This window comes from Aspergillus lucknowensis (assembly GCF_044049455.1).
Source record: "Aspergillus lucknowensis strain CBS 449.75 chromosome Unknown BJX67scaffold_32, whole genome shotgun sequence".
Classification (NCBI taxonomy): Eukaryota; Fungi; Ascomycota; class Eurotiomycetes; order Eurotiales; family Aspergillaceae; genus Aspergillus; species Aspergillus lucknowensis.
In genome coordinates this window covers 200,876-225,426 of record NW_027263576.1, presented here as the reverse complement: position 1 = coordinate 225,426, position 24,551 = coordinate 200,876, and the positions used below count along the sequence as shown (strand labels likewise).

The following is a 24,551-nucleotide window of genomic DNA, read 5'->3' as shown; positions in this document are numbered from 1 at the left end:
CTGTTCTGTCCCCATAATTCGCAAAAAGAGCCAGGAGGATTGGATTGAGCATCCATCGTGGAGTCAGCCAAACCATCAAGATACCCAGCTCCTGCAGTCCGACGGCCAAACAGATGGGGGACACTCTTCGTCCGACCTCGAAAACAAAGTTCCATCGGCCGTGAGCGTCTTGAAGTTTGCGAGAGGACACGAAGCGACACGAAGCGACACGAAGCGAGCATTGACGCCTCCAGCGGCTTTTTCTCATCATAGCTGGTGTATCACCGCCACTTCGACCGCGCCAGCCCCGTCAGCGTCTGGAACTTCTCGGTCCCATCAACAATGATGAAGGGGGTAATGATTGGGGGGGAGTGGGAGGGCCGGGGGTCATCACTGATGGCGGGAAGGACCAATATTGCCCCAGCTTCAGAGAAGAAAGAATATTGGGGGCCCCAACATCCCGTCGACGTCATCATCAATTGAGAGTCTGGGACTGTCTCTCTCCATGTGGGAGAAATTTGAATAAAGCAAAAACCACTGTGACTGGAGCTGAGTGCCTGAGACACGAAAACGAGGAAAGCAGCAGGGCTCGGTAAATTAACAACCCTTGACCAGAAATGGGTTTCCTGCTGACGGAGCTAAGAAGCCCACGGCAGCTGAGCCAAGTTGAGCAACGAATCGTCGAGAGTCCGCTGCGTGACCTGAGGGACAATCTATCAAAAACACCACCGTCCTTTGAAAGATCTTCGGCTCTCCCACCTCTTTTCACTTTTGGCCCTTCATCTCCCCCTTTCATCCCTTTCTTCTCAGCCTCGCTTCTCCGTCAAGTTGACATTAATTTCCCCCGAAGCAACACTCCCTCGAGACGAGATTCCTCCTTCCCACCGCGCGGCCTCGCTCCAGTAATCCCAGCCTCCTCTTTGAATTGAGGTCTCTGCGATGAGCAAGCCAACATGCCAAATATAGGAGCCTTGAATCGTCCTGTGGCAGTTCCCCCCTTTCAAAGCCCAAACAATGTTCAGACGATGAGGCCACGGAGGGGCTCCATTTCTCTCGGAGCGATAACAACAGTGCAGCCGTCCGGACGCGAACGATCATCAAACATACCGTCGTAGATCAATCGAAGCGGCCCTCCCCTCGAGATCGCTCTTCCTTTCCGCACGTCCCAGGAAAACGCCGACTCTGTCGTTTCCTCTTGTCCACAGACACGTCGTGTCACATGATCTCCAACAGTGAACTGCGTGGAGACCGCCAGGTCCACTTGCATAAAATTTCTCGACACGAAATTTCGAAGCGTCTTGCCGTCGTCGCTGAATTTTCCCCTTGCACGCCACCATACCCATGCAATTGGGAGAGCTTTCCTCCGCTCGATATCCCTTCGGATATCAGCGGCAGGGAGTGTTGTGGTATCCGCCAAAGCATACAAATGTGGTATTCATGGGAATCCCTCAAGTTGACCCAGCAGAGTATTGCCGCCTATTCCTGTTCTTGCCGTCTTGTCGGCCCGTAGCGGAATCCTGGAGAAATTATCGGGCCGATATTGACCGTTTGCATGAACGCCAGTCGATAAAGAAGAAGCTGCATGGAATATGCAGTAGAAGACGTCACCAAAGGGACATTTAGATTTAGAAGCTACGGTGGAGTTGCCCCTATTTCTTTATGAAGAGGAATTTAAACATGGGGTTCCTATCTACGATAGATTCTTACCTTTTTCATCATCTTCAAGCATCTTCATATGTTGGTTTTAGACCTTTCTAATAGATCATTCTGCTTTCCCCTTCAAATACTGGCCGTAGCCGATAGGTCTGAATGCGCCCAGCTCGTCGTTGACCGGGGAGGTGGGAGGGCAGGTATGTGCTTGTCTTCGATGGTCTCAACCTGGGGATATATATATTCACTTCGCCATTGAATGATATCTATATTCACGTCTGGGATCGACCAGTAAAGTTGACAAGCGCAGTCGGGCGGACGTCCTCGAAATGCCGGAACCCAGGTCTGTAGAATGGAGTAAAGTGTCTGGGATATAGACCAAAGCGCTTCTGAAGTGTACGCGTACGCACCGCCGGTTGTTCACACCTACCGCCTGGGTAGAGAACGCCAGCGCTTTGGACGGGAGCATCGCATCGGAGGAATGCCTGGGGTGTATAGTCTGGCCACCACCCAGCTCACGGGCTCGAAAATGATGCAGGAAGACCAAGGAGTTGGGTGATCCAAAGGGAGTTGAAGTCCTTGCGTATTATCCCAGATGCGGTGAGACCGTGGGGAACAAGAAAACAGTCAGTGTTGTACCGGCCGAGGAGGAGTTGCCACCATAGGTTTGATGATGTATTAATCTCGACCGCTTTTAATGTGCTCTTGGTTCGGTTTAAAATTGTATCCGGATGTACGTATTGGCGTGGTTGTATCCCCTGAAAGGTTGATTTCCGGGGCGGGGACAGACGACAGGACTGATGTGACGGGCGTGTGATTGCATCTTTGCATCCAGGTAGTGAGTATGTATGCAGCGGTAATGGTTGATATAGACGAACCCCAAACGGTTGGCTGTCTAGCTTCGCGGGATTGGCCGGTGGCGGATTGTAATATGTTGTGGACGTGCGAGCATAATCGTAGAAAAGGCATCTTATCAGAGTCTGAGGTGCGTCAACTTCCGTCGTGTCTGGGTGACCGGGGGAGGGGGGTGGGCGTTGATATGACCGGGGACTGAATTGCTGGCATAAACCCATAGATTGAACAGCCTGTGCCAATGTGGATTTCACAAAACAGGAGCCGTAAGGCACATTAATGTTTCCCTCCGTGAAAAATGCTTGTTCAGATGCGATGTGTTGCTCAGATTGCTCGGGGAATGCTTCCAGCGTTTGGTGGTCTTCATATCGGCTTATCCGGTGAGAAGCCTGGGGATAGGCACCTGTACGGCTTCGATATCAACAAGCACAACATTGAAATAGGTGTCCCGTTTCCCTCTTCGGCGGAGGATCCTTTCCGGACGATATCACTTCGGTTCGCCTGTACGCAAGATTGTGATATATGTAAGACCCTTGCATTGAGATATGGTATGGCCTCTCAAGCGTAATGGACGGATTGGCGATATTGAATGGTCCTTCGGTTCTCGTCGGTGGTGGGACACTTATCGATGTGTCGAAAGTGGTGAATGATGAAGTGTGTCATATATCGACAAGCGCCGATTGCCACTAACATATCTCGAGTTTTTCCCAATTTCCTTTCTGAAGCCTGTGCATGCCAGGTGGCTATCAGCTGAGCTGCTTGAGGGAAGGGGAAGCCCTATAGGTCCACTGCGGCGGTCTCAAGGGCGAGCTTCAATCCAGACAGCCAATCACACCAGTAGAATCGGAAGGACATGATGTGTATTTTGGTGAATTGTCCTGCGGGATCACGCGCAATATATGCACTCCGTCTGTATGGTGAGAGGTTGGTATTCCTTGCTCTCGCACCTGAACTGGCTGACGTTAGGCGTCAAGAAGCCTTCGCGGTATTACTTGTTAAGGGCGAACAATGTATGTCTCGAAAGTGGACAGTTGCCGCAGAGCCCTTAAAAATGAAAACATTGTCGTCCAGCACATCTGGGGAGCATTGGGGGCGTGTCTGGGCCTTGGAGCTCGAGGGCGATGTTGACCTCTCCAGGCAGTATAAACAAAGGTCTGGGGACATCAACCGGAGTGTTTGGTTCTAAGTCTTGGATGCCTGAGGATGGATGTATGGCACCATTTTCGTGAATTGGCTGCCTGTGACAGAGGAGGCACTGAAAAGAATGCCAACTCAGGGCGAGGTCGGAGCTCAAACAAGACGCCTATCTGATTAAGACGAATCTCGGGATGGGAAGGAGTGGAGATCTCACGGGGATAGGTGGATCTCGAGAGCTGACCCCGGGTTTTGATCGTGCGCATTCTCTTGGATCCAGCAACCCAGCATGTTGGCTGCGTTGGGAGCTGGTGGAAGCGGGAGATCCCGGCGGTACCTCGGGAAGGATCGTAGGGTACAGGATGACTCATCTAGATCGGGGGCGTTGGAGGGCTCGGAGAGTCTCGGCATACCGAACGAGGAATGCTTGAGGGAGGAATTCCTGTTCCCTCTCGGTCTTTGGTCGGAGGGAGGTTACTGTTGTGGTTATGGATGATACCCCAAACCGGCGGGCATATGGAAGCTCTTCCTAGAGTGGAATGCGCCTGGGCCCGGCGTTAACTGCAGTTCTGGCCTGGCCGACCGAGAAGGCACGGAGTCTCTCCTCACCGAGAAAAGTTCCCCTTATGCTCTGGGGCCAAAATCTTCTCCGAGGCAAGGGCAGAATGAATCCTCAGGCATCGACCAGGTCGCGAAAAGAGGGAAAGTCCCGCCGGTTTTGGCTGGAAAAGTCTCGACTCTAGTCACACCGACGCCCCTAAAATAGCTTAACAGTCGCCTCAATCGCAGCTCCAAGAAAAATCTTGAATTTTCTTTATTTTTTGTTTGACTGGCTGCGCTTCCAATTGTGAATCATCATCACTCCCGTCACTCGTGCTTCTTCATCCTCCCATCTCCTCCCCTCTCCTCCTTCCCCTCCCTAGCTTTTGCGACTACAGCCTGACAATGGTTGGAAGTACGCTGGCACTCCGGTCGAAGATGGCCTCGCCATCCACCGTTCAATTGGCGTCGCTGTCGCGCAGGTCGCTCTCGACGCGGTCGCCCATCCAGGCCGTTCGCTCAGCGCAATATCTTAGACCAAGCGGCCTCTCTCAGCAGACCATTCCGCGTACTGCTCGCCGCGCCTACTCCGATGCTGCTCCTTCACCGGCTCCATCCCCAAAGCCACGGAAAAGATTTCGGTTGCTGCGATGGACATGGCGTCTGACCTTGCTGGCTGGTGTTGGTCTAGTGGGCCAACTGGCTTACAGCATCTATGACCAACGTCATCCTACCGAACAGTTCGTCCCGGATCCAAACAAGAAGACCCTTGTGATTCTTGGTAAGTTTTCGGTTTTGCTGCTTCCCTTCCTGCCTGTCGTCGCAAAGTGAACGGCACAGAACCCCACGCTAATTGGGTGTTCACCTCCAGGTACTGGTTGGGGCTCCGTTTCCCTGCTCAAGAAACTCGACACTGCAAACTACAATGTCATCGTTATCTCTCCCCGAAACTACTTCCTTTTCACACCTCTGCTACCCTCATGCACTACTGGTCAGGTGGAGCACCGCTCGATCATGGAGCCTATCCGAAGTATTCTCCGCCATAAGAAAGCTCATGTGAAGTTCTACGAAGCAGATGCAACCAAGGTCGACTATGAGAAGCGCGTTGTGTACATTAGTGATGACTCCGAGATCAAGGGCGAAATCTCCCACACCGAGGTCCCCTTCGACATGCTCGTCATGGGAGTTGGCGCAGAGAATGCTACTTTCGGTACATGACTCTCCCAATGAGTTTTAAAAGAGCTGTAACTGACAGCGGCACTGCAGGTATCAAGGGTGTTAAGGAGCACTCCTGTTTTCTGAAGGAGGTCGGTGACGCTCAGAAGATTCGCAAGCGAATTATGGACTGCGTCGAGACTGCGATGTTCAAGGACCAGACCGACGAGGAGGTTAAGCGTCTGCTTCACATGGTTGTGGTTGGTGGAGGCCCGACCGGTGTCGAATTCGCTGGAGAGCTACAGGATTTCTTTGAAGAAGATCTGAAGAAGTGGATCCCCGATATTCAGAAGAATTTCCATGTCACCCTTGTGGAAGCTCTGCCCAACGTGCTCCCCATGTTCTCCAAGCAGCTGATTGACTACACCGAGTCGACTTTCAAAGAGGAAGCCATTACCATCCGCACAAAGACAATGGTCAAGAACGTTACCGACAAATACATCGAAGCCGAAATCACTAAACCTGATGGGTCGAAGGAAATTGAAAGGATACCTTACGGACTACTAGTTTGGGCCACGGGCAATGCTATTCGCCCTATTGTTCGCGATCTCATGAGCCAGCTTCCCGCTCAGAAGAATTCCCGCCGTGGCCTTGCTGTCAATGAATACCTTGTCGTGAATGGTACGGAAAACGTCTGGGCTGTCGGTGACTGCGCAATTACGAACTACGCTCCTACTGCCCAGGTCGCCAGCCAGGAGGGTGCTTTCCTCGCTCGTCTCTTCAACACCATGGCCAAGACCGACGCCGTCGAGAAAGAGCTAGGGCGTTTGTCTCGGGCTCAAGCGGAAGCCAAGGATGAAGAGGAACGGAACAAGATCTTTGATGAAATCCGCGAAAACCAGAGGCAGCTGCGGAGGACTAAGCAGATTGGCCCCTTCCAGTACTCCCACCAAGGAAGCCTGGCCTACATCGGAAAGGAGCGCGCAGTTGCAGACATCAGCTGGCTGAGCGGCAACATCGCAAGTGGTGGAACTATGACCTACCTGTTCTGGCGTAGTGCTTATCTGAGCATGTGCTTCAGCAGTACGTACCCTGGTTGCTCACTTCGCTAACACCCCAGAATGTGCGCTCTACTAACATTCTCATTCAGCCCGAAACCGTGTTCTTGTCGCTCTCGACTGGGTCAAGGCCAAATTGTTTGGCCGTGACGTGTCTCGCGAGTAAATCAATCCCTGATATAGAAGGGTACAAGCTGAAAATTGTGTACAACAAATGATACGCCATACTTTATGATTTTTCAAGCGCAACCCTTGCACTGTTTTTGATTTCGATTTCACCGACCGTGTCCTCACCGGCGCTTCTCTCGTGACTGTTCGTTCCACTTTGTACACCTTGAACCCGAGTTTGCCGCGCGGTAATTTCCGGCTCCTGTGACCGTATTACACACTATCATTCATCCGATAATCCCCTCTCGCAAATTGGGGGTAAGTCACAAAACGTTCGGTTTGGGTGGTGCGGTCTATATGAACAGGGGTCTCCTTATCCTTATCTTTCGCTTTCTTCTCCTTGTGTACGCTGGATAGACTGGTTGCGTGGGTTTTTGCATAGACTACTGATTGTTAGACCTCAGGGGCTTAGTAACGTGTTTCCTATCTGTTCCAATATTATTTCATCTTAATATCTTCCAATTTCGGTCGTGGATTTGGTGTTTTCTTGTATTTTGACGCTGTACGGAAGCCTTACGCCGTCAATTTATTACTAAGATTGTCCTTCATTCCAAAATCTATGTCCGTGAACACCTAAAGCAGGAAGTGATAATAGGGGATAGAAGAGGAGGGGGGAGGAGAACACGCCTTCGATAACGCCTTCCTGAATAACAGTTGTAGCTATGAACAAAAAGAGGATCTTCTCGTTATGGAATACACGAGGGGAGCAGACCGCAGGAAAATGCAGATGGAAAGGAGGGGATGGGGTATAAAGAGCCATGGATACTGAGTAGGAGGAAATAGAGGGAAGGCGGGAGGCGGTCGGGTATATATAACTCAATCTGAGCCGAATTAGAAGATATTCCACCCGCGACTCCTCTGCTCCTTCCCTCCCAATGGATGTTCGGAATTTCGGTGTTTCCCGCGGCCGTCAAGTTGCCGAATGCTTTCAATCTTCTGGAGAGCGAGCTCCAAGAGCTCCTTCTTTTTTATCACGTCCAGATGTTTCCGGATGCGGGGATCTTCGCGCGCAAATCGCTCTACCTCTGCATCTGAGAGGTGACGGCCGAGACGCATATCCAATTCACGGGGGAAGTTGTAGTAGAATTCTGAGAGGAGCTCGACATTAAGGAAGAGGACGGCAGTTGACGTGAGTTTGTCGGCGACAACATCGAGGAACACTTCGGGGCAGTAATATTTGTTTTTCTTGGATGCGCATTGCTTTGAACGGACAGCCATGAGCCGCATCTTGATAATATCGGCGCGGTCGCGGAGGAAGGCGCCCTCCCTGCCTACAATAGAGTCAGCGATGGCCCAGAGACGTGAGAAAGTAGCATTAACGAACCTCTAGCTAGTAACGAAGCGCTGAACCCCCCAGCACCACCAGAACCGTCTCCGTCGAGGACAACCTCCCCACTTCGGATCCTGTCAATAAACGCAATAACATCCCGGAGTTTCCGTTTTCCAATTGTATCTTCAACACGCTTGAGTGCCGCTTCGCAGGCCTTAAGTTCCTCCTTGAGAGTCTTGCTGACATTTTCCCGCCCCTTGACCCATTCAGGATCTTCGACTTCAATTTCGAATTTGTATGGTTTGATACAGTTCTCCACTTGGTCACTAGTGCTGAAGAATCGGTCGTTCAAGATACTGTTGCAAGCGTCACCAACTTGCTTCTGCGCGTAGGGATGAGAGACGAAAGTCGAGCTGGCTAGCAATCGTTCAACATGAGCTTGGATCGCGTTTGCAACTACCGTCGTAGCTAGCCTACCAACTCCTAGCTTTGTGAGGGACGATGTCGAAGCGTCGAGTTTACGGTGCCAGAATTGTGACTCGGGGTCAGCTTTGGGAAGGTCACTAAGAGGGTCGAGCTCGGCCATTGGTGGTGTCAAGTCATCGATGGGTCGGTTCCAGTACCGCTGGGCGAGAATATCCATTACACGCTGATCAAGCTCAGCTTTTAACATTTCTCGAACCTGAGGGCGACCAAAGCCCTCCGCAAACGCCTTGAACGAGTGCTTAAAGCCATCAAGGCTCTCGGCGAGATATGATTCTGCGCTAAGAGGTCGATCATTGTATTGAACCTTGAACTCGTATGTCGCCTCTTCCAGCTCTTGGCTAATGGCATCCCTAGTGCCCGCTAGGCTTGACGCCATTGTCTGTTCAAGAACGTGCATGAGCTTCTTCTGCAGCGTCGAAACACCAACCGAAACTCCTGCTTCCGGGCCAAACTCGAGCGGATGTGCTGAAAAATACGCGTTCTCATTTCTGAGGATTGCGCTTGTGATATTACCGCTTCCCCTGGAGAACAGAGCGCTAGTTTGAGGAATTCGGGAAACAACACCGACATATCCGAGTCGTAGGGGGTATTTTCTATCTGAGAGAATGCTGAAGCCTCGTTCTGGATCAACGAGGTCCATCTTCGTGATGACGCCTATTGTCCTCTCGCCTCTGGGATCGACTCTGCGGCTTGCCCGTAAAGCGGTCGAATTGGCCAGGTCCACGTCCGCGGCGGAGATAGCGAGGATGACATTTGGCGCCTGAATATATTTGTCACAGAGATCGGATATTTTCTGTTTTAGCTCAGGTGGCTGATCGTGACCGGCGACCTGAATATAGCCGGGTAGGTCAATAAGAGACAGGTCGGGTACGTTGGGTGAATAGATCGTGAGCTGAATCGGATCGTCTGACACACAGTCCCTATCTGGAACAGCTAGGTTAAGGTCAGTCAATGTCCGCTGAATCTGTGAAAAGTCGGTAATCTTTCCGAGCCCGAGGGCAGGAAACTCTCCAAACTCGGCTTGAGCGTTCGGCGTGTTGACCAGGGTAAGTTCGATAGGACGCCGAGTAACCATATTCGAGCCCTTCGGAAGAAATTCGTGTCCAACTATAGCCTCGAGAACAGAGCTCTTTCCGGAGGATTGAGACCCGATCACAACGATAGATGGTAGGGTCAAAGTACTAGACTGCCCAACTGTCTGGAGGATATTTCGGATCTCGATCATCTTCCGAGTGAGAACCATCATTTGATCGTTCTCGGCATCATTTCGAGCTGCAGAGTCCTCGTCCGATTGTTCATACCCAAAGACGGAACCGACAGCCCCTGCAGCTGCCGCCGGACCAGCTCGATTCTCTTTCGGCGACTGCCCACCACCGGACGAGCCACCACCCTGCGGCTGTTCATCAAGACGTAATACTTTCTGCAACCATTCCGGAACTTCGATATCCTCTGTAGTTTTCTGCCACCCTCGTTGTGTCTGCTCAGCAACACCCTTCAATCCCTGGAACAATCCCGACGCCGCATCGCCCGCCGTTTCCCCTGCGCGCTTCAACATATCCATCGCATAATTCCCCGCCTCTGTACGATCAAAGAAGTGTTAGCTTCCCGAAAGATTTTCTGATGGCATCATTGACGTACGCGTAGCTTGGTACTGGAAGTAAGCAAGACCGGCTATCATCGCTCCCCCAAACATAGCAGGTACCCGCACAAGCTTCAACGCAAGTTTGGGAAGGATTCGAGCGAAGGAGATAGCCCGCACGGCGGGTACATTGTTGTGGATGCCATTTGCGCCGACAGGCCAGGCGCGACCGCGCAGAGCAGCGCCGCTCTCAGCTCGCAGAAGACCACCGGTTCTCGCACCAGCATTATGAACATGGCGGGCCAGGAGACCCGTCCGCAGCAGCGGAACAAGACGATGGGAGAGGATCCTCCCGCTCATGGCTCTTGAAGTCTCACGCGCATTTAGTACGTCGGGAAAAGCAAATGCCTGTCATCTCTAGGCTACCTGCCGTTGATGTTTGGTATTGTTGCTTCGGAGGAAGTTCACGGGAGACGAGCCGTCATTGTTGTTGCTGGTGGTCGAGAACGAAGTCGGCTGGACTTTCATGACGAAGGTCCCGTGACCTGCGCTAGTGATCGGTCCGCCGGCCGTATTTCAATAGAATGAGTCACGTGTGGCACGAACTGACGTGATTATTGCTGTCGGACAAAAAGCAAAACAGGGGTAAATTTCCTTTCATTTCAGGGATATTTTCTTGCATAGTTGATCTTGAGGTGGCCAATTGATGGCCTGCTGAGTGTAGTTGTTGTGTCTGGGATTGAAAGCTCGCATCTCACAGGAAATACCAAGGCATACCACCAGAAGTGACCGCTTGATTCGGAGAGGAGAGCTGCTTCCACAGCACTTGTTTTTCTCTGGCACTGGATTTGTCCCTATATATCGTGTCGACCTCGATGTGCGTGAGCCGAGTTTATATTACCGAAGATGTGCCGTTTTCTAGTAGGTCGAATCAATCATCTTCATGCAGGCGGAACCTCTAACTTGTCCCTAGGTATACAAGGGCAGACATGAGATCCGTCTCAGCAAGCTAATCACAGAGCCCAGCCATTCCATTCTTACTCAGTCGTACGACTCCCGACTTAGACTGGTGAGTACGCCAGCATCTACACTACTCTCCGAGCCGGCAGATTTCCAGATAATACTCACGCATGAAAACAGGACAACCGCCGTCCCGTCAATGGCGACGGTTTCGGTGTAGGCTTCTACACCGACCCCAAGCTTGGCCCTGAGCCCTGCATATTCACATCGACGCTCCCGGCCTGGAACTGCGAGAACCTTGAGCGTCTTGCCTCAAAGACATGCTCGAATCTCATCTTCGCGCACGTCCGCGCAACAACGGAGGGCACGCTCTCCGACACAAACTGCCACCCCTTCCAGCATAACACGCTTATGTGGATGCATAATGGCGGGATCGGCGGGTGGCACTATATCAAGCGTGCGTTGGCGGACTCACTCGCCGATAAGTGGTACCTGGGTGTCCAGGGCGGGACGGATAGCGAGTGGGCATTTGCGCTGTTTCTAGATCTGCTTGCGAAAGAAGGGGCTGACCCGAGTTCGGATCCTGGGCCTGAGGGATTCGGCCAGGCGTTGTTGCGACGGGTGATGGTTAAGACGATTGCCAAGATCAATGAGTTTATTGCAGATATTCCGAAGCGTCACAATGTTAGGGATGTGGAGACGCGCAGTCTGCTTAACTTTGCCGTGACGGATGGATATACCGTGGTCTGTACGAGGTATATAAGCAGCAAGACGGATGAGCCGGCGAGCTTGTACTTCTCCTCGGGGACGAAGTGGAAGGAAGGGAAGGCCAAGGGACATTTCAAGATGGAGCGGCACGATAAGGGTGCTGATATTGTCTTGGTTGCCAGCGAGCCGATTACGTTTGAAAGGCGTCCGTGTTTTCTCCCCTCTCCACCCTAGAGATCTGGTGCTAACGAATTTTATTTAGATAACTGGGTCTCTGTTCCGGCCAACTCTATCGTCACAATCCACAAGCAAACCGTCCTTCTGCATCCGATTCTGGACGAGTTTTACAGCGAAGACCTGAACCATGACCGTTCTTCCTGCTTCGCCGTCTCCAAGGGCCTTGTCAGTACGGCACCAGGGACAACAGTCCAGCCGGCGAACGGGGATCCAGGCTCTTCCCCGGATATTAGGGTCAGCGGTCCGGGGCTTGACCTTAATGAGCCCAACGGGGCCATACCAAAGAACCAGCTGGAGGCTGCAAACCAATGTGCCGTGTCACACTAGGAGATTGTTTGGCAGTTTGAGAGCGTTGGCAAGGTATCGTGGAGTAATTGGCGTTGGTTTTATCTAACTATGTGGAGCTAGCCTATGAATTTCTTAGTTCTCATGTAGACTGGTGTGTAAATCTATTCCTTTGCTATCAATCAGAAGGTCAGGTGTCGTCTCCCGTTATATTAGCATGCTTAAAGTACTTCATGCCCACCCATGCAACAACAACCCATACCCACGACATGACTGCCGTCAGGATTATGAGAGCAGGGTAGTACCCAACGATGGGAAGAGTAGGGTCATCCTCCAGCTCAGGAGGCGCGTAAGGGGTCTCCCCAACATCCCATGCCCAACTCCAAACACCAAAACAGCTCCCCATACCTACAACAAAGACCAACCATGTCACGATCAGTATTATCCACCCCCACGACTCCGTTTCCGAATAGTCCCAGCCAATCGCCTCCTGGCTGCCAGTCATGTCAACTGTGTGGGTTGCCAGTGGGGATTTTGCACGGTGGGTGGCTCTGTATGTTTGGTCCGCTTGCACGGAGTAGTAGGAGTCTGTGCTTGACGCAGGGGTTGGGAGGTGCAAATCTGCAACCCCACTGTTGCTGGAGGTGTTCGAAGAGGTGTGGAACGCACTTGGGGCAGTTCCAACACGACTCCTGGGAGGGAGGGATACAATATCCTCATCGTCAGTGGTGATATCATCACCGATAAGGCATTCTTTGGATTGAATGGATGGATGGCGATGCGACGAAGGCGCAGGAATGTTCCGATTTCGTTGCGGTGCGTTCATCAAGGTCCAGGTGGATGGCCGGTTCCCGCCCACGCTCTCACGCCCAGATGCTTCACTCTCTTGAAGTCCGGGATTCGGCGGGACTGAGTCGGCAAGCGATCGCATTCCCGTGTGGCTATGAGATGGTATGGGTGGTGGCGGAAGCTGTGGTTGTTGGTGCGGACCCCGCGGTTGGGTCTGGTGTTGGCCGATCCCATCTCCACGAACAGCATCCATTGGGGGCCTAGTAGCCTTCTTATCTCGGTGGTCGAATCGTGTGCCTAGCAAGGCTGTCTTTCTCAGCGAGCCTCTTCTCCTGCGTGTCCTTCTCTGCTGTAGGGCACTTGACATCGCTCTTCCTCCTCTCAGACTGGAACCAAGGTCGTCACGGCCGTCGTCTGCTTCGAGGCCAGAGTGGTCTCGCTCCGAATGATTTTGGCTAGCCTGCATCATACGTAGAAATGAAAGTCTTGATAGCAATGATCCCGAGGAACTGCGCTTGTGTCCATTGCTTGCGCTCCCCGAGCGGCCTCGACCCGGGAGCTGATCCTCATTGTCAAGGGACAGTGCCACGGCCTTGTTGTCGATTGCATCTTCCATTGACCAGGTGGTCGTAAGAGATTGTGCTAACCCATCCACATTTGCGATTTGACTTGAAATACGTGGTGTGAAGGGCAATTCCTGAGGTTGTTGTGAGTGGGGATCAGGGGCAAGGAGTCCCGCCCGAAGGCGGTCACGAATCGAGACGGTCGGGGGCCTCTTTTCAACCCTGTTCCGCCACGCAGCTTCCCGAAAGCGCGACTCTCGATATAGACCTCAGAATCGATTGAAGACGAGCAGATTGGAAGTGCCTCAACCACGGGGCACAGTCTCTATTTAGTATCTTTTCCAAAGCCCTAAATGCCTATGATGAAATCGTGATCAATGTAAAATAATGCAATACCCGAGGTATAATTCGGGACCTCGATTGGATATGGGTTATCTAAACGGATATTGAAAGAATTAGGAGACGCGACCAGAAGGAATCTTAATGTCGTTAGGAATAAGAGATCTCAGGAGTACAATAACAGTTGCTGAAAAGATGAAAAGAACAGAGCGCTATCACAGGGGCCTCGGAGCCACCGGACAGAAATAGCATGTCATTCCAACAAGACCGCTCGTACATACGACAGGGATACGATACAAAGGCAATTTAATCCGGTGTGGAGATCCAAAACGGGCTTGGCCATAGTGTGGAACAGAAGGGGAGTACTTTTAGTTTATTTCGCAGGACGCTTGAATCCGAAGCCCAAGAAGCTTAACTCTGATTGAAAAGGTACAGGATCATTCAAAGGAGCAGGAGAAGTTTTGGTGAACAATGTGGACTTGGGGTATTGGTGCACGAGATCACACAAATTTGATTTCAGAAAACATGACAGTTCAAGAATAGAAGGCAGCGCTCAGAGATCCGGGGGGTCATTGACAAGAAGCACAAGCAGGTCCAGAAGAAATGACTCAAAGTGTGGTTATGGCCGAAGGAAAAAGACGATTAGGAAGGGAGTGCAGGAACAGAAGCAAGTAGTCGCTGCCAATCCCTGTGGATGCGGCAGGAGATTGGTCATCGCCACGGCTGGCGCATCACCGATAAGTTACTGTTGGTAGCCGCCAAAGCCGTTTCCGAAATTGGTGTTGTTTGGCTGGTTCCAGCCGGGGTTGGGTGTGCCTTGACCACGACCATAGCCGGTATTCCCTGGCACTTGGCCGTAGCCTTGACCAGCCATTGCTGGCTGCTCCCAGCCTCTTCCAGCCGGTGTCGGACCTATGCACATTACATAAATTAGCTATCAACCGAGCAGAAAACAGAAGAAAAATACGAAGAACGGCATTTACCTTGAGGAGTCATGGGACCCCCAGGGCCACCATATTGAGGGAAATACGGACCTGGGCTAGAGTTGAAGGGCGAGCTGCCCTGCTGGCCAGAGAAGTTATCGAACTGGCCGGTAGGAGGACGATCCTTACCCCACTGTTGGCTGTTAATCATGGAACCAAAACTGGGAGGATTGGAAGGAAGCGTACGCTGCACTTCAAGGGGCGGCCATTGACATTGTAGCCATTCAGCTGGCATATGGCCATTGCCGCATTTTCATGGCTGTCCATTTTGATGAACGCGAACCCTCTATCGGCTTGCATCCGGTTCTCGATCACGTAGCCGAAGTTCTGGAAGAGCGGCACGATATCAGTCTGCGTGGTGTAAGGGGTGAGATTTCCGACGTAGCATGTGGTTTGCCATTGCGGGGTTTGCTGAACGACCATATCGTAGCTCTGAATTCCATGAGTAGGGAAGTGGTGATGGCCGAAAGGCGTTGTTGGTGTCATGCCCATGGCGGCCATTGCTTGCTGCTGGGAGATGGAGGGTTGTCCCTTTTGATTAGCCCAATTGCAGCGAATGGCGCGGGACCCGAGCCATTCCCCATCCATCGAGCTTAACGCTTTCTCAGCATCTGCGCGGTCACGGAACGCAACAAAGCCATAGCCACGGGAGCGACCAGTTTTCATATCCCACATCACGCGTGCTTCTGAAACCGATCCGAAAGCAGAGAAGGCTTGGAGGAGCACCTCATCGTTGACCTCGTTGCTCAAATCGCCAACGAAAATGTGGAAATGGTTCGAAGTGTCCTCCTTGTTGGTGGTGTTCGACTGGTACGCCCAGTTCACACGGATCTCCTAGAACAAGTATGAGAAGCGGTCCAAGATGAGGGTAGAACAAGGCAATAAAGGTATCTTAGCACATACCGACTGATGGATTCGGCGTCCGTTCAGCGTCTGCATCGCCCTCTCAGCGGCACCAGGGTCGTCAAACTCGACGAAGCCGTAATTGTACCCCTTATTGTTGAACTGCTGTTGAAATCAGTAATTTCTTGGCCGGAGGTTTGGGTGTCATGCTCACACTCGTAGAACTTACGTTCTTGTCGGGAATAATCTTGACGCTGACAACATGGCCAGTAGTCTCAAAAATCTGCTTCAGTATATCTTCCGTCACTCGCGGGTCAAGGCCGCCAACATAAAGGGCTCTCTTGTTCGGTTCAGGGGCTGCACGCCGTACGTATCCACCAGTACTGGTCGGGGACACCATACTTCCAGACATCGGGGAGGAAATCGCGGTCGGGATGGGGTTGGTATTCTGGGGAATCACTACGGGCGGGCGAGGTGGCGGTGGCATGTGGGAGGGGTTGGTTTGGCCATTTCCTTGGGATGAATCGTACTGCTGGTTTGAGGTAGCAGTCGAGGCTTGTGGCTGCGGATGGGACGAAGAGGTCGAAGCAGACACGTTATCCGCCATTGTTGTGGAAGGATCACAGGCTTGCAGCGTCACAGAATTAATTCACAAGTGAGAAGGTGATAGTAGTGTTTGACCAAGCAGGATAGAGCGATATGACAATCGCCTGTGACCGGGACGATGCAGGGTGTTACGCTGTGACTGAATCGGTCGTGGTCGAAGGCGGAAAAAAGCGACGCGGGGATGGAGGCGCCCAAGGACAGAGGGAAGAGGAAAAAGGAATCGTGGAAATGACAAGGTTGACTAGGAGAGAAACAAGCAACGAAAAGGTAAAAAAGAATAAAGAGAGAAAAAAAAAAAAGAGAAGAACGCTAGATTATACAATCAAGCAGCAAACAGTTGTCGAGAGGGAAAAAAGACGGTGACAAGTCGAGGGGATGGTGGAAGCTTTGTGATGGATTCAAGGCGCTAAGTGGAATCCTGGCTCCTCCGGGACCGCCTCTCCAAACCACCGACTTACGTGAGGCTATCAAACAAGCGATTAGACTCTACAATCGAGGAGCAAAGTCTTTCATGCAAAGAGGAAATTTCCACACAAGAAAGCCCAGATCTTTCGGTTCGCAAGAGGCGGTAAGAATTGCAACAGAAAGGGGAAGCGGCAGAAGAAGAAACAGGGGTAGAAAGCTGGGGGAGATTTGACTTGTCACGGAAGAACGACGTTGTCCCAGGTACGAGCTCCAAATCGTCGACGCCTGGGCCAGAAAAGGTCCATCGCCCATCGCGCAGAAGGCCTTTCGATCCCTCGTTTTGTCCAGCACTCGCGACCTCTTTTCGTGACTAATGGTCAAGAGCCGCGTCGGTGGGGCATCCACTAGACTTTATCTGGTTGGTGAGAGTTGGCGCCGTTCGGGGGCAAGCGCTTGCTCAACTGCTCAAATCTTCCATCGATACATTTGGACGGCAATTTAACGCCGTTTGTGGACCGGAAGCTGGAAAACGGCTTTGAAACCCGGACCGTCAGATTCGTTTCTGCCCTGATCTATCAATAAACCAGTAATTGCCCTCTTTCGCAAAGCTCCGCGTCTTTCAAATCATTTCCCCTGCTGGCTGTCGACGAACTCTACCCCGTTGCGACGCATTCTTGTCCAGAAGGCTATTGCCGCTGCACTTGCCGATTTCAACGCCAGCATCTTCAAGGGCTGCGGCTTGCTTCACAACATGGCGTCTTCGAGTCTTTCGAATCCAGATTCACTCGAGGTTCTAACGGCGACGTTAAATCAGACGGTAAGCTGTCCATAATACTTCTTCCTCGTGAGAAGCAATATATAGCAGGCTACATCGGGGGTTACGCTAACTCTGAGTAGCTAATCGAGACTGGCCGCTTTTTCCGGTCAGGGGGCTCCTTGCAGTCGAGGGCCCAACTGAAGCGAGCCCTTCCTGCAGCGCATGAACAGTTTCAGTCCGCGTTAGACAATTTATCTGAGCAGATAGTATGTGGCTGTCTTGTGCATCCAATTTCGGGCATTTTTTACCCCTTCTCGATGTTTGCGGGCCCTAACAGAGCACAGTTCGTTGCCAAAGCATTCCTGGAAAGAGATTATGAAGTCATCCAGGCTAGAAAAGCTGCGCTTCGCAAACGTCCCACAGAGGATATTATAATGGGGGAACCGGAGGTAATAGACGGCCTTAAGGCTTTCCCTGCGCCGGAGCAAGTAGCCGTTGGCACCTCTTCCGACCAGAGTGAATCTAAACCAATAGGTAATGCAGTCAAAATCGAACAGCAAACAGAGGCAAATAAGGAGCAACAAGGAACAGCCAACGTGTTTGTGAAGGAAGAGGCGTCGCAGGCGGAGAGCGCTGCTCCCAATCTCTCAACGCAAGACGGCGCAGGGCAGGAGGACCTCAACTTTGACTCCCTGCTGAATAACCAGGGCCAAAATGAGTTCGACCTTAGCCTCGACTTTGGGGAAGACAATAACACAGGGAATGATAACTTTTTCAATACCAGTTTTGACGATCCAAATGCCGATGGCGGCCTTGACGCAGGTAACACTCAATTACCAAATGCGGAGTCAGGTCATGATAATTCTACTTTGCCGACGGGGGGCGATGCTTTTGACCTCGAACTACGGAAGCTCTCGGGAGATCAAAATGAACAGTTCGGGAGCAATGCAGAAGATATAATGGGACCAGGGGAGTCTAGCTTCGATGACTTATTCATGGAAAGTGAGAATGTGGCAGGAAACGAAACTGGGGATCAGGATTTATTGGCAGGAGATGGATTGATGCAGCTTAATGAACTGGATGATAGCTGGTTTACGTGAACTAAGGGGGCAACAACCTGTTGCTTAACGTGCCCTGCGTCCCTTCACATAACCCTGGTTTATGATCTGGTTTTTCTGGGGTACCCCAGGGGCAATGATGCTAGGCACGCTGAGGGACACCAAAACCACCCCACATGTTCGAGACTAAACTCAAGGTTGTTAATCTAACCTTCGTACTAGGCTTCCGGCCTGCGGGATACATCCATCTGAACTTTGGGACAGTCGCCTTTAAATCTAATGGGAACTCTGCGACGCTGAATCTGCGCCTCTGGCTTTGATGTATAACCAATCTATGTTAAGAGGATGATGCCTTATGCACTAGCCCCTGTATACTGTTTGTGTACTTGGAAATAAAGTTGTCATGTTCGAAAAGCTTATCCTGGCCACGAGCGGATCCTTGTAGCCAACACGAGAACAACCTTGGAACGAGATTAATTTGCATAGGTTTGTGGGAACGCACCGCCGGGGCCGACATGATGCGATGGCATATTGACAGGTGACAGATGTAACCCCGAGTCTGGAGTTTCTGCACTGAGGAACTTGTCCTAGCTAAAAAAATTCGTAACTTGAGCGGAAGCCAGAGCATTATTCTACTGGGGACCAGTCTCCGTCAGAATAAAGAAGGTGGCACGGTTGCCTTCCTTGGTAGCGAGGAAATGTCATGAGCAGCGCTGCCCAAGTCAGAAGACGGAGATGGTCCAGGTCATGATGTCACCATCATGGCTGCACTCTCCCCGCATCGTAGAGTGGCTCATGCCCTCCAATTACTTGGCTGCCGCCCTGAACGTCACTTTGAATCCTGAACCGAGGTCTGAGTGTGCCCAGGAGCTTGCCTGCCCTCTCGTGTCTCCTGCTTCAGAACCTTGAAGGGGGATTGGATCCGCCGTCATTCCTATTTGATTTAGAGGCAACTGATAGGTAAGTGCAGGTGGGTGAGGGGCGTTCCTTAGTCCAGACCCCAGGCCTTTTCTGGTAAATCTTCACACCAGCGCTAGAGGATCGATGCTTGGGCGGGCTAGTACGAATCCATCCAAGGACAAGCGCCCAACTTTGTGCACATCAATCAGCTGGACCAAGATTGAAAAGCCTGTTGCTGCGAGAGCGGAGCGCGATCAACTTTTCGCTGCGAGAAGATTGATCGCCACTGATGGGTTCGAATCACATCAGAATTAACAAAAGGATGTTCGTCATGCTGTAATCAAGAGTCGGCTCTTCGGAGTCTCGAAAGCAGTCGAGAGCCAGAGCCAGAAATCGCCCACTGTCGGATCGCCGGATGGAAGTTGTCAAATCGCAGCCCTCGATCAATGGTTCATATTGGACGTGCCAGTTTTCCCTCCGCGTCATCATCCATGAACCGTTTTCTTTTCTTTTCTGATTCGTACCAGTCCGAAGATCTTTTTTCTCCGTCTCTTGCGCCCAAAAAAAAAAAGAATTGCTCCGGCAGCCCGAGGGCCTCTCTTTTTCGTGTCTGTGCTGTCATCCATTCTTCCAGAGTCTCGTTTCGGACGGTCGCTGGCTTCCTTGTTCATTCGTCTCTGATCTCCTGTCTTACCCGAGTGGTGATTTGTCTCCCAAGAGCCCAAGACCGGCTCCGCTCTCTTGTCCCTCGTTTCCTCGTCACTTTCTTCCTACCCCTGCACGCTCAACTGCCCGCCCACCATCAGTGACGGTGTGCTCTGGGCTCTCCTTGCGCCGTCGATCATCCTCCCCAGAAAGGAAGGATGAAGTAGATGAACCCAATAGCAAAGCAAAAAAGGCACGGCAGAAGACGTTCAACTGGTCGTACGACTCAGAGGCGCACCTTGGGATCGTGCGCAAGACTTGCAGCAGAGCCAATCGAGGTGCCAAACGATGCAGAAACTGTAATCCCAACCGCTGTTGAAGCCGCTGCAACGCAAATCGCTCATTTTCCGCTGCAGAGTCGCCCATCAGAAGATCTCCAGACGGGGTAAGTCGAGAGTCATCTGTCTTCGCTGTCTTTGTTTTTGATGCCTTGTCTCGCTCTTTTTTGATGTCTCTCTTTCCCTCTCCCTGTATTTCTTCACCTTGCGTCTTTTCTTTTTCTTCCCTTTTTTGACCCTTTTTCTTTCTTGTCTTCCTTTCCTTGTTCACTCTCATCCTCCTCTCCATATCTCCCAGTCTAAATATCCCCTATACCTCTGTGTACTCCATTCGATACTCCTCTCCTCAACACACCCAGAGAAATCACAAGCCGACTTATTCTCATCATCCGTATCCCACAAATAATGCCACGGGGTTGTCTTTTCCCACGATGACAGCTGCTTATATGGCCCAGGATCTACCGGGTTCAGTCACCGCCACAAATCCAGTCGCCGGCCCGCCTGAATTCGTTTCTCTCCTCCCCAGCCTTCTGGGCTCCAGGATACATCGTCGCTCGCCCTCGACAGCGACTGTCGACACCAATTTTGCCACCCAGCAATTCCCCAAGCAGGCTGGCCTTTCTCGTCGCGGGTCGATCTTCAGAAAGCTGGCGGGTCCTCGGGAAAACGCAAAGCGCCTTCTCGGTCTTGGGACGGCCCAATCGCCAGCACTGTCGACTCCGGATCGCCCAATGGCTCGTACACGTCGTCATCGCCCGCTTTCTGAGATTATCGGTACCCCAGACGACACCAACATGCTTACCGCCGCGACATCTCTTCACCCGGGCAGAATGCGCTCGCATTCATCCTCCAATACGTCTGTAACTCGCGGACCATCCCCGGGTCGCATCCCAGAGTCGGCGCCTTTTCCGCAATTGCCAAACGAGAAGATTGTCGCGACGGGCAGCGGGGTCACGGTAGGCATCGCGCTCACCGAACCTGTACTGTTTCTCCAAGGCTACGATCAGAATGACCCAACCACAAAAAAATCCGCTATTTTACGGGGACAGGTACATTTAAAGGTAACAAAAAGTGTCAAGATTAAAAAAATATCAGTCTGTTTCAGAGGGCAAGCGCAGACGGACTGGCCTGATGGTAGGGTTTATTCTAACCTTGGTTCGATCTTCGGTTGAATTTGGCTCGTGGTATTGACCTTCTTTGCTTATTTAGGGATTCCACCCAAGAAGATCCATTTCCACGACAAGAAAGATCTGGTCACCCATGGAGTCCTATACTTCAACCACGGCGATACAGCGCTTATGCAGAACGATTACGGTGCACATTTCTACCAACACGCGAAGCCTGTGACCTCGCTGGCGAGCAAGGATGGCTCGACCATGGTCACTCGAGAGATTTTCCCCAAGAGCGGCTCCGCCACGTCGCTCAATCCCGGCCCAACCCCCAGAGAATTGAAGCGCCTTTCGTTGCAGTCCAACCACTCTCGCAGTTCCAGACGGGACCAAACACCGCCGCCGGGGCCGCCGCAACCCCAACGCAATTACCGGCTGTTCCCTGTCGGCGATTATCTGTACAGCTTTGAGTTTCCAATTGACGGGTCATTACCCGAAACAATCAAAACAGAACTTGGGTTTGTGAGATATGATCTTGAAGCTCTCGTGGAAAGAGCGGGGGCGTTTCGACCCAACCTACTAGGCACACAGGAGGTGCCGGTTATTCGCACCCCGGCGGAGGGCTCGCTGGAGCAAGTTGAGCCTATCGCTATTTCTCGGAATTGGGAGGACCAGTTGCACTATGACATCGTCATCTCCGGGAAATCGTTTCCCTTGGGCTCCCAGATTCCAATAGCTTTCAAGCTGACACCCCTGGCTAAAGTAGAATGCCATCGGATAAAAGTTTACGTGACGGAAAATATCCAGCATTGGACGGCGGACAAAAGTGTGCATCGGTTTCAGCCTGCAAAGAAAGTACTCCTGTTCGAGAAGCGAGCGGACCAATTCAGTACCAGTACATACCCAGGCAGCTCAATGCGGGTTATGGCCGGAGGTGGCATTGACTGGGATCGACGGGCGGCTGCTGCTAGGGGAGAAGAAATCGTCGATCGGGGCCGGACGAACTTACTTGGAAACTTGAACAGTGAGTCAGGCGTCGGCCCAACTGAGATGGAGTTCAATGTGCAGCTTCCGAGCTGTCATGAGATGAAGAACCGTGACGAAACGCAGCGCTTGCATTTTGACACGACGTACGATAATATTCAGATCAACCACTGGATTAAGGTATGAATATTCTGATCCTCTTACGAGAAATTGGCACTAACTTAATTCAGATCGTCCTCCGTCTGTCGAAGCAAGATGAGAACAATACGGGAAAACGACGACACTTCGAGATCTCTATTGACTCCCCGTTCCATCTTTTGTCTTGCAAAGCGACACAAGGCAACATCTACCTTCCAGCGTATACAACACCGGACTCCGCGCCAGCAGCACCTGCCCCAGAGTTTGAATGCGGGTGTGCTGGAGCGCCTGCCCTTCATCGCAATGCCTCTGGCACCCCGTCAAACTCGGATCGAGATGAGCCACGGGCTCCCGTTTCTAGGAGCTTTACAAGCGGCTCCGGTGGTCTTGCTCGACCACCAGCGGCCCACTTAGCTTCGGAAATTGACGGTCGAGGAAACGATCGAGCGCCTCGGCCGATGCACCTCCTTCGAGCTCCATCATTCGCGCCCCCTGCATTCGATGATGTTCCTCCACCACCACCCCTCATAACCCCTCCGCCAGAATACAAGAGTATAGTCGGAGACAATGACCGTGATGCGGTCCTGGAGGACTACTTCTCGCGCCTATCGTACTACGAGGAGCACGTCGACGAGGAGCGAGGCTCCGGACGAGTTGACGTGCCGTTGACCCCTGGAGCGCGTGTGAATCGCAGCATGGACGTCCCCAGAGAGTGGGTGCGTATCGACGAAACGGCCCCATAGCTTCCAAAAGTATATATCTACGACTTCAACGACTGATATAAATGACGATGTCACGAATCTCTTCATTTCCGGTCAGCGGGACGAAGGAGTTTGCGATAAATGGCTATATTTTCCTTTGTGATTCCCCGAGCACCGTATAGGCCTGGATATTGATTTTGTTAGTCAGGTAAAATCGGCGCATTGGAGGAAATATTTAGGAAATTGGGTACTAAGCTTGCATGACATACATTTTGGCCTATATAACGTCTTGTTCTCTCTGCAACCATTCTTTTACGTTCAACCACCTAAGAGCACTGGCAATATATACGGACACGTCAAAAATCACCTTCGCAAACTCAAACGTTTTGCAGACCAAAGCATCCTGATCTACTCAACCATAGCGTAGGAGAGCCAGGTCAGTTCTTCAACTGACCCAGCTCGTTGCTCTCCGGCGCAATGAACCTCGTCCTATACCCAATCGATATCCTTCTCCCCGTTAGTACACGTAGTTACTTCTAGAAAACAAGAAAAAAGAAGAGAGAATTACAAACCCGGATCTCGTCTCATCCGCAAAGTGCCTATGGTCAGGCTTCACATTCTTCCGAAACTCCTCATCCTCCCACAGCCGCTTGAAGTCGTGGATGTCGGCCATCACGAACTGCACGACGTAGTCGTAGTCGGCGATCTTCTTGGACATTTGCAGTTCTTCGGCGTAGGGCTGGCAAGAGCTGAAGTTGTCGATCTGTGCTCGCTCTCGTCAGTTTATCCCGTCGGCCGTTCGTGGGTGGAATGGGGAGGAGGATCATGTACCAAGTTATACTCTTTTATGCCGTACTTGTGGAGGAAGGGTAGGGCGAGGGGGGCGTGATGCTGGGTTATGTACTCGTGGAAGTCGGCTTCGTTCAAGCCTGGCTTGCGAATGCCGGTGATTGTGATGCAGATTTCGGTAGACATTGTATTCGGCTGGTGGTGCGAAGTATATCCGGTAACGGGAGGTAGTTATGTGAGAGGGAATTATTTGGAGATCGGTCTAGATATATGTCGAGGGGAATCGAACTGGATGCTACGTTGTCATCAGCGAGAGCATGTTACACAGTGCTGTTCGGGCCGGTGGTTGTATACTCGATCCGGAGTCTTCGATTGTTTGGTTCTGGCCGAAAACAGTGGGTGGGGATGGAATTCCACACATCTAGATCGGCCAGCCGAAGCTCTTAATTTAATCAAGGCAGCTTATTGTGCCTTTGTATTCTATCCAGTGTAGATACAGTTCCTGTTTCTTCTGCCGTCTAAAATTGGGTTCAGCATGGAGAT

General features: G+C 51.7%; 7 protein-coding genes across 7 annotated transcripts; 4 read left to right on the top strand and 3 right to left on the bottom strand.

Moving 5' to 3' along the window:
• The first annotated feature begins 4,273 nt into the window (after positions 1–4,273).
• BJX67DRAFT_184426 (alternative NADH-dehydrogenase) lies at positions 4,274–6,973 on the top strand. The gene is made up of 4 exons (XM_071025232.1): positions 4,274–4,936; positions 5,027–5,365; positions 5,422–6,393; positions 6,461–6,973. The coding sequence occupies exons 1-4, from the start codon at positions 4,561–4,563 to the stop codon at positions 6,532–6,534; spliced, it is 1,761 nt and encodes a 586-aa protein (XP_070884394.1). The 5' UTR covers positions 4,274–4,560; the 3' UTR covers positions 6,535–6,973.
• Positions 6,895–10,376, bottom strand: BJX67DRAFT_184484 (dynamin-related GTPase MGM1). The gene is made up of 3 exons (XM_071025233.1): positions 9,931–10,376; positions 7,861–9,870; positions 6,895–7,807 (listed from the first exon to the last, which is right to left on the bottom strand). Exons 1-3 carry the CDS (start codon positions 10,229–10,231, stop codon positions 7,368–7,370), a joined length of 2,751 nt encoding a protein of 916 aa, XP_070884393.1. The 5' UTR covers positions 10,232–10,376; the 3' UTR covers positions 6,895–7,367.
• A 289-nt stretch (positions 10,377–10,665) lies between these two features.
• On the top strand, positions 10,666–12,177 carry BJX67DRAFT_184362 (glutamine amidotransferase subunit DUG3). Its single transcript, XM_071025231.1, has 4 exons — positions 10,666–10,792; positions 10,845–10,940; positions 11,012–11,744; positions 11,802–12,177. The coding sequence occupies exons 1-4, from the start codon at positions 10,778–10,780 to the stop codon at positions 12,101–12,103; spliced, it is 1,146 nt and encodes a 381-aa protein (XP_070884392.1). The 5' UTR covers positions 10,666–10,777; the 3' UTR covers positions 12,104–12,177.
• A 74-nt stretch (positions 12,178–12,251) lies between these two features.
• BJX67DRAFT_373265 (uncharacterized protein) lies at positions 12,252–16,185 on the bottom strand (the record flags this gene model as incomplete). The annotated part of the gene is made up of 6 exons (XM_071031372.1): positions 12,252–13,518; positions 14,499–14,664; positions 14,736–14,868; positions 14,922–15,569; positions 15,639–15,743; positions 15,808–16,185. The coding sequence occupies 6 exons, from the start codon at positions 16,183–16,185 to the stop codon at positions 12,252–12,254; spliced, it is 2,697 nt and encodes an 898-aa protein (XP_070884391.1).
• Positions 16,186–17,256: 1,071 nt separating this feature from the next.
• Positions 17,257–18,594, top strand: BJX67DRAFT_184277 (uncharacterized protein). The gene is made up of 3 exons (XM_071025229.1): positions 17,257–17,406; positions 17,487–17,612; positions 17,691–18,594. Exons 1-3 carry the CDS (start codon positions 17,341–17,343, stop codon positions 18,444–18,446), a joined length of 948 nt encoding a protein of 315 aa, XP_070884390.1. The 5' UTR covers positions 17,257–17,340; the 3' UTR covers positions 18,447–18,594.
• A 2,124-nt stretch (positions 18,595–20,718) lies between these two features.
• BJX67DRAFT_373264 (arrestin family protein) lies at positions 20,719–23,261 on the top strand (the record flags this gene model as incomplete). The annotated part of the gene is made up of 3 exons (XM_071031371.1): positions 20,719–21,421; positions 21,497–22,560; positions 22,611–23,261. The coding sequence occupies 3 exons, from the start codon at positions 20,719–20,721 to the stop codon at positions 23,259–23,261; spliced, it is 2,418 nt and encodes an 805-aa protein (XP_070884389.1).
• Positions 23,262–23,501: 240 nt separating this feature from the next.
• BJX67DRAFT_184301 (EthD domain-containing protein) lies at positions 23,502–24,489 on the bottom strand. The gene is made up of 4 exons (XM_071025230.1): positions 24,363–24,489; positions 24,051–24,303; positions 23,792–23,982; positions 23,502–23,726 (listed from the first exon to the last, which is right to left on the bottom strand). The coding sequence occupies exons 2-4, from the start codon at positions 24,192–24,194 to the stop codon at positions 23,657–23,659; spliced, it is 405 nt and encodes a 134-aa protein (XP_070884388.1). The 5' UTR covers positions 24,195–24,303; positions 24,363–24,489; the 3' UTR covers positions 23,502–23,656.
• Between the last annotated feature and the right edge of the window lie 62 nt (positions 24,490–24,551).